At 39.1% G+C, this 8,216-nt stretch overlaps 1 protein-coding gene and 1 long non-coding RNA gene across 3 annotated transcripts in view; one reads left to right on the top strand and one right to left on the bottom strand.

Annotated features, from left to right (window-relative positions):
* The window catches only part of LOC138747384 (uncharacterized), a 34,750-nt gene extending 31,170 nt beyond the window's left edge, over nt 1-3,580 (bottom strand). The window contains exons 1-2 of the long non-coding RNA XR_011347465.1: nt 3,337-3,580; nt 1,843-1,893 (exon numbers count right to left, since the gene is read on the bottom strand). This is a non-coding gene — a long non-coding RNA (uncharacterized lncRNA). The remainder of the gene's footprint in view (nt 1-1,842; nt 1,894-3,336) is intronic.
* The window catches only part of lmbr1l (limb development membrane protein 1-like), a 93,781-nt gene extending 85,821 nt beyond the window's left edge, over nt 1-7,960 (top strand). For both annotated transcript variants that reach the window (XM_069906543.1, XM_069906544.1), the window contains exon 17: nt 5,213-7,960. In XM_069906543.1, coding sequence (XP_069762644.1) covers nt 5,213-5,295 — 83 coding nt within the window. In that variant the 3' untranslated portion in view covers nt 5,296-7,960. The remainder of the gene's footprint in view (nt 1-5,212) is intronic.
* Nucleotides 7,961-8,216: the final 256 nt, after the last annotated feature.

Below are 8,216 nucleotides of genomic sequence, written 5' to 3'. Positions count from 1 at the left end.
ATACAAGAACGCAATTCTACATACCACCTCCCCATCCCTAAATCTGTATCTGATTTCCAAGTAATGGCTATGCATTTCCTCGAAACAGCTAAAGCCAATCAGAAAAATTTAATTTGATACATAGTTAATCTTAATTTAGAACTAACCACTTTAATATTACCCAACAAAAATAGCATCGGATCCTCTGGGCGTTTAACCCTTAATATTTTTTAACCTCTAACCAGAAAGGGCACTCCCAAGTAGAATGAAAAAATGAACCAATTTCCTGATCACGTCTGAAACATAAATCTGATAATGCTGGATTCAACTTTTCAAATTTTTGAGCAGCTCAATTGAAATTTATTAATGGGATGTTTGATTTAGGCTTAAAATAGAATGTAGTAAAATAGGAGAAAATTCTATGCAGGACTTTATTTATAACTGGAATTCAAAATTGTTAACAGGAATTAGAGGTGTACCAGTTCTGAGACATTTGATTGAACTATGAAATAAAATAAATTATGAAATAGGTGGAAAAGTTTTGATATATCAAAAAATGCCTTTGTATCAAAATAAACCTTCCTTTTTCTATGAATAATCAATTTTTGAGGATTTGGAGTCAAATGGGGATTAAGAAAGTAGAAGATTGTTTTGAAGCGAGTAAATTTATTACTTTTCAATGAATGAAGGAAAAAAATTAACGTCCCAAATAGACCCTTTTTTTTGTTACTATCAGGTGAGGGATTTCTTGGTTGACAAGTTAGTCTATAATTTGACACTACCTAGGAAGAATTAATTAGAATTATTGATATGTAAAGGTGGTATAAATAAGTTTATTTCAATGACATATAAATTACTTCAAAAAGTTGCTCCCAAGTTAGGAATTCATAAATTGAGATTGAGATGGGAGGTTGATTTAAATAGATGATTAGATGAATGGATGCAATTATGGAAGGAAAATATGACAAATTATTAATGTTGGGTATAGACTGGTTCAATATAATTTTCTACATCAATTATATTTAACCTCAAAAATTAAAGTTGAAGTCGATCCTGATTCTGATTAGGGTCTGAGGTTATGTACAAACAGCTCCTTTAAACTCTTGTCAATTTTCCTGCAACTCTCTTGTTGTTTTTGCTCTCCACTCCCACAACTCCATGTACTCCAAGCCCACACACTCCAAACGCTCTTCTCTCTAACCAGGTCACCAAACCCTTCTCTGACTCCTTGTGTGATCTAATTTCTTAACCCATTTCTGCACCCATCCACTTGGCCCTCTTGCCTCGCTCACTCTGTGTTCTCCACAGTGTAGGAGTTTGCCTGTTCTGCTGTGCCTGATACATTGTCCAGATTCTGTGCAATGGAGCTTTACCTTCAAACCACAGAGGCTTGGGCTGATCCCAAGCCTCTGTGGTTTGACATGCCAGGGTTAGAACCTTGTTGGCTCCAGGCATGGCTACCAATGGTAGAGTGAATTCATGTGGTGCACGTGTCCAGATCTGTTGGAGATCTATGGTGAGGGGAGACGAGGGGTCTTGTCAATCAGCTGCTTGAGCCTGTCCACATTTAGGATGGGTCCATTCTTGGCCTCCAGTGCTTTGCCTTTTCCTTCTTCGCATTTTCCCCACATTGTACCCCAGCAGATATTTTCCCCACTCACTTCACTGATGCAAAGCATTGGACTTGTACTTTGATTTATGAATGCCAGGTACTCCCCGATTTGTGATCCATATGACTTGTGTCGTCTGCACATTCTGCTGAAAATACTTTGAAAAAAGTTTAGAATTTACGTGGTTTAAGTTGTATTTGACAAACTATAACAGGGATACAGGGCACATAAGAGCCAAAATGTGCGTACTTACCTTGTTAGTCGGCGTCCTGGGGTCCATAGTCTGGGTTGGCTTTCTTGATTCCTGTGTGGATGCATGAATCTTTAGTTGGCACAAATTCAATATCGTTAGGGTGCCAACCGAACTCCAATACGCGAACCCACCACGCATGCGCCAACCAAAGACTCACGCATGTGCACAGGCATCAAGATGGCCATAACCAGCCAGCGGACCCCGGGATGCCGACTAATTAAGTACGCAATTCTGACATGCGTCCATTCTGAGATACAACAGGTCCTTCGGTCTGAATTATAGTCGTAAGTCGGGGTCTATCTGTCTAAGAGTTGGGATGTTATGGTAAAGTTGTACAAGACATTGGTGAGGCCAAATTTGGAGCATTGTGTGCAGTTTTGGTCACCGAACTACAGGAAAGATCTCAATAAGCTGGAAAGGGTGCAGAGAAGATTTATTGGGATGTTGCCGGGTCTTCAGGAACCGAGTTACGGGGAAAGATTAAACAGGTTAGGAGTTTATTCCATGGAGCATAGAAGAATGAGGGGAGATTTGATAGAGGTATTTAAAATTATGAGGGGTATAGACGGAGTAAATGTAGATAGGCTTTTTCCACTGAGGGTCGGTGAGATACAAACCAGAGGACACGGGTTAAGGTGAAAGGGGAAAAGTTTAGTGGGAACATGAGGGAAAACACATTCACACAGAGAGTAGTAAATGCAGACTCAGTTTTGACATTTAATAAAAAATTTGGGAAGGTTCGTGGATGGGAGAGGTAAGCAGGGTAATGGACTGGGTGCAGGTCAGTGGAACCAAACAAATAATAGTTCGGCACAGACTGGAAGGGCCTTTTTCTGTGCTGTCATGTTGATTAGTTCTGATAGATTTTGTTCAATTAATAAATGCCAGGACTTCTCAGCATCAACACAAGAAGGTTCTGTCTTCACTGATCACAGAAGACCTGAACTCGCTGTCTACTGTTGCCTCAATTTCCTGACTTCATTGGGCTTTGAGAACATTTGTGAGAATGCATTGAATTCATTGAAAAGACTGCAAGGAAATGTTAATTGAGTTTGCTTTATAAATTTGTACATTTTGTTTTAAATTTAAATTTAGTTTTTAAAAAAAAATGTGGGCATACAGCACGGTAACAGGCCCTTTTGGCCCGCGAGCCCGCGCCGCCCAATTACACCCAATTAACCTACACCCCTGTATGTTTTGAACTGTGGAAAGAAACTGGAGTCCCTAGGGAAAACCCACGCAGACATGGGGTGAACGTACAAACTTCTTACAGACAGCATGGGGTTCGAATCCCGGACCCAATCACTGGTGCTGTAAAGGCGTTGCGCTAACCGCTACACCAACTGTTCTGCCTAACTTGTTGATTAGCAGTTTTGAATTTGCAACATTTCTAAATATCAGAGATATTTTTAATGGTGAGAACCTGCTAAGCCATGGAACATGACTTGCCAAAGGTTTTTTTAAAGATGCTCTATGGGCAGGGCTTGCTCTTACCTTCATTGTTGTTACGACAGCACAGAATCATTTCTGCTCAACGAGAAGATTTGCAAATAAGTTGTTCACTCTTCAGCACATAGGTCAAGACTGAATGCGGGCAAGTTGTTACCGTTTCTCACATACATTTTGATCATCCATTGTCATCTCTTGGTTTCATTGCCACTGGACAAAACTGTGTCAACCTGTAAATAATCACTGGGCAATTGGGGTTTCTCAACTGAAATGAGATGATGTTTTTGTAAAGAAACAAGGCTGGAGAAACTCAGCGGGTCAAACAGTGGCCTTTGTGTAGCAAAGATAAAGATACAGAAGTGACGTTTCAGGCGAGAGCCCTTCATCGAGGTATGGAAAAAATGTCGGCAGGTGTCCAAACAAAAGGGTAAGGTGGGGAAGGGGTCACATAGGCAGGAGGTGAAAATAATTTTGTACTTCACTAACCCCCTTCCTTAACAGTTGATTAAGATATTACAGTCACTTCAACTGACTATTTCAACTTGCTTATCTGTAAAGTTCTTTATAATCCTGTTCAGTTACTTCACAGATCGTTAACCACCCAATTGACAAATGTGCCTTTTGATTTCTCCCCCCCCACCCCCTCCCCACTTTCAAAACTTTTTTTTCTTTATCTGGATAATTTATTTGACCAGGAGCCAAGTTTCACAATAACTAACCTCTTTGACCAACTGGAGTAATTCCAAAATATGAAAAGAACTGGCATTATTGACTTAAATCCTGTGTTCTAAAATAATTAACTTCTATTTCTGGATGTAAAGATTACAAAAAAGAAAGTTCAGGCAGGCCTGACCAGACCTAGGCCACGGTGGGGTGCTCCTTGTTCATAATGCAGTCTGACCGAGAAATAAGTCCCAAGTTATTTATAATTATGTTTGATAAGATTACTTTCAAGTAGACTTGCATCTCTTCTAGCTCTGGCTTCTCCCTGACCAAAGAGGCAAGTTATGTGCACTGATTAACAGAAAAAGTACATTTTGATTCTAATAGTTTGGCATGGATCTCGAAGACTGGGGCCCAAGTGGTTGTGTAACATGGGTTGGTTATGAAAAGAATTACACCAGAAGTCCAAAAATCAGGACTGCTCGGGGATAAGGTAGGTCCGGATTCTCAGGCAGTACTTTTAAAATTCAATTTAAGGAGGAATAAAGAAGAGATGAACAGGTAAATTTCAATAGTTTATTCATGAGCAAATACAGCGTGCTTCATTTTAGTAAAGCGAGCAGTTTTAAAGAAAAATATAGTCAACGCTCAACAAAAACGTTAATGCAAAATGTTTTCACGATTCAAAAAAAAAGTGTAATGCTGGAAATTGTTTAAAAATGAACATTATGAAAGAAAAACAGTTTACAAATGAAAGCAGAAGTCATTTCATGCAGATTGATTATTTATTTTTAGTTTATTAACGAAACATTTTCATGTGAAATACCCCCCAAAAAAAAGATTTGTTCATTTCTGCTATTTCTGTTGCATCTGCTGCTCTGCTTCTGGTCGCTTGTTGCCACTGTGCGTCTGTGGCGCTTACGCATGCACCCATGCATGCAAAAGCCCGCTACATTTAAAAAGTTTGAGAGTTTTTGAAAAGTCTAGATTTTTGGACTTCTACAATATTAATGTTAACATTAATATTGTGCTAATTGTGTTTGGAGGTGCAGAGTCCATGGGTTGGCTTTCCCTCCAGATACTTGGATTATGTGATCGCTTGTGTGGAGAAGTCTGAAATTGATTAAGTAAATTAAAAGCTACAGTTTCATTTGATTAACTCTAAGATAAATAGGCACTTGACAGATTGTCATTCAACTGCTATTGAATGTTATGTTTCTAACATTTTGGTTTTTTTTCCCAACATGATTTCTTACAGGTTTAGACAGGTTGCCTCTCCCAGTCACCCGATCCAGTACGTCTGTGATGATGGGTCCAGTGAACAGCAAGATATTCTCATAGCAGTGCTGACTGCCATGACAAATGAAACCTAAACAGACTGAACTGTGTCAAATCTATTACTGTGAAAGCTGCTATTGGTTGATTCTGGAAAGACCCCGTCCCAGGGCCAGAGAGCATCAACTTCAAACTCAGGATGGGGCAGCTCTCTTCAACCCTTGGCTGCCCAATCTCCCATTGCAGCTAGCTGAAACATTGTTTACATTCACTTGAAGCTGAAATCTCATTTGCCGTTGTGAGAAAGACATTGATATAATTACAAAATTTTATGTAATGGAATAATATAAAATGACTGAAAATTCAGGCAGTTAAATGTTTACACAACAAACTCTGTGCAATATGTTTTTAAAATGCGGTTTTAGCATGTTTTATTTATGCATTTATTTCCCTTGTTGGATTTATTTTAGTTTGCATTGACTGAGATGATCATTCCACCATTTTTTTTTTAAGAATCCACTTTTCAACCAGGTTGTCAAAATAGATAGAATCCGAAGGTTTCCTTGTATTCGGGTGACAGTGGATGAGAGGACTGAAAAGTTGTACTCCAGATAAAGCTTGGAGGTACATGAATAGTGGCTGAATTGTAAAGAGTTTTGACCACCTTACTTGTGAGGAAAACCCTCTCAGCTGTGGTCCATCCAGAACCGTATTGTTAAAGGCAGCCAGTGTCTGCTGACCAAGTAACCCAGACTGGTGAAGAAAATGGATGGCTGAGTGAGAGTTTCTTGTCAAGAGGGTTCAAGGACATTTGTAAAGAGTTGTAATTTGGGTAGGAGAGATTGATGGTTTTCATTAAATAATAAGCTTGTGTAAAATTACAGGAGTTCTGCAGAGGTACCTGGCAAATGGTAAACTGTTGTGTTATTAATGGTGTTGAGGTTCCTGATGAAGCAATTTTTTTTTGTCCCTTCTGGTCTTGATTTCTTTGTTTTAGTTCTGTTAATTTAGTAAGCATTAAAAGCTATAAATGTGCATCTGTGCACATGTATTCAAACTGCTTTCTGTCTCCCAAGCCAACCAAAAATGACAAATTTCACTTGATTGAAGGATTGAACCAAGTGAGCTCTCACATCGACCAGGTTAGATGTCATACAAGGCGTTATCTCCCACCACTTAGGGATTGGTGAGGTGCATCTATATCACATAAACAGGTGATCCATCAATAATTTTTATCAGTTTGAATGTCAAACCAATAAGGTTTCTGGCTATTGATGTTTCTGTGGGTTTAATGTAAAATTGCTGGTGTTGTTTTGGGCAATTGGAGTGTTTCTCCCCCCCCCCCCCCCCCACTAATGTGATTTCTGTGCTTCGATAAATTGCATACACGTTCATCAACCCATTTTCTTGTGAAGTTACCAATTTCCCATAGGTTATTGATATATTTTCTCTCTACCATGATCTCTGTTCCATTAAATAAGCAACGACACAAGGCTCCTCTTCACTTCCCAGGGGGAGGCAGGCTTTTGCACTGCCTCTATTCTCCCTGTCGGTGGTCAACTTTTCCATTGCTGGCACAAGAATTTGGAAATTGATGGCTCATTTCCAACCATTTGCTGGAAAATATCTTCCCTCTTGAAACCAATGAATTGTCCACTTGATTAGCACCACTGGACAAGTGCACACAGGAGGGGAAAAAAATGAATCTTTGCAAGACAGATTTCTGCCACCACAAAACTTTTTGACCATCTAATTCTCCAATTGCAGCCCCACACTCCTCACTGGGCATTTATTTTTACCCCAAGCATTGTACATAAATCTTATTTAACACTTCCTTTATATTCAGTTGTCAGAAATGTTTTAAGCTGTTCTTTTTAATTGTGCTGCATTATTAATTTCTGAAGTTAAAATCGTAGCCCTTTTTTTTGGCCAATAACTTGAGGGTGGCATTTGATAATTTGGGTGGATAGTTTAAGTTGTGTAAGCTTCATCAGGAGTGGCATGTTTGGTGGAGCTTGCTGATCGTCATGTTGAGAATTTAGTGACTGAATCCAAGGTTACTGATACACCTCATTGCAGCAGGAATGTGAGGGGAGCTCAACAGGTAGTCAAGCAGGCAAAGTCCAGGTGGTTTGCTCAAGCTCCCTGCACCTGCGTGAAGGAAAGTTAGTTTAAATTTGGGAAAGAAAGTGGAAACCTGATGGCAAGAGTTTTCATTGGTGATCTTGAAGGAAGGCCTGTCCTTGATAAACTCACCAGAAATTCCCTTAGTTTCTCTTGCAGTTTACCCCGATCCAACATGTATCATGTACACTAAAAAATCCCATTATCCGGAATTCAAGCTACCAGCAGCCTCAAGCAAATGGAAAAGAATTTGCAGAAGATAAATAGGTAGAAAATACAAAGGTTTAAAATTGACCCCCCCCCCAAAAAAAAAGGTCAGTTTGCCAATCCAATCAAGCAACAGGCAAATTCACTTTTCTGGCATCTATCAATTCCCATTGGTTCCAGATACGGGGGGGGGTTATTGTAAGTACAAGTAGTTTGAAGTCTCATTGCAATTGAAGGCCTGATTTGAAAGCGTTTGAGTACATTCAAGCATGAAACTACAAGTAGAGTGTTACTTGATTAAAATCAAAGTTTCAGTTTGAAATTACATTTCCTTTTGGCAATTGAAAGGAATGTTTTTGTGAAAATCATAGAAGTTCAACAATAAAGTCGATATCATCAACGTGCGTGTGTCTCCTCCCTTTTCGAAAAAAAAATCTTTATTTCTAATTTTGATTAACAAAGCATCTCTGCTAAATAGTTTTGACATCAAAACTACTGGTCGATTTTGATTAACCGAAGTGTTCTGTGCCGGAATGAAATTGAGTCAGTCCTGTTAGATTGTGTTTCAATTCTGTACTCCTGATTGAATTTGTGTGATCAGGTCAGTCCTGAACTATCATTACAAAATAGTAAACTTTGAAGAACCCATTCTGACA

Source organism: Narcine bancroftii, chromosome 12 (genome assembly GCF_036971445.1).
Source record: "Narcine bancroftii isolate sNarBan1 chromosome 12, sNarBan1.hap1, whole genome shotgun sequence".
NCBI classification, from domain to species: domain Eukaryota; kingdom Metazoa; phylum Chordata; class Chondrichthyes; order Torpediniformes; family Narcinidae; genus Narcine; species Narcine bancroftii.
The sequence above is the reverse complement of the archived record's forward strand: the minus strand, read 5'-3'. Positions and strand labels throughout refer to the sequence as shown.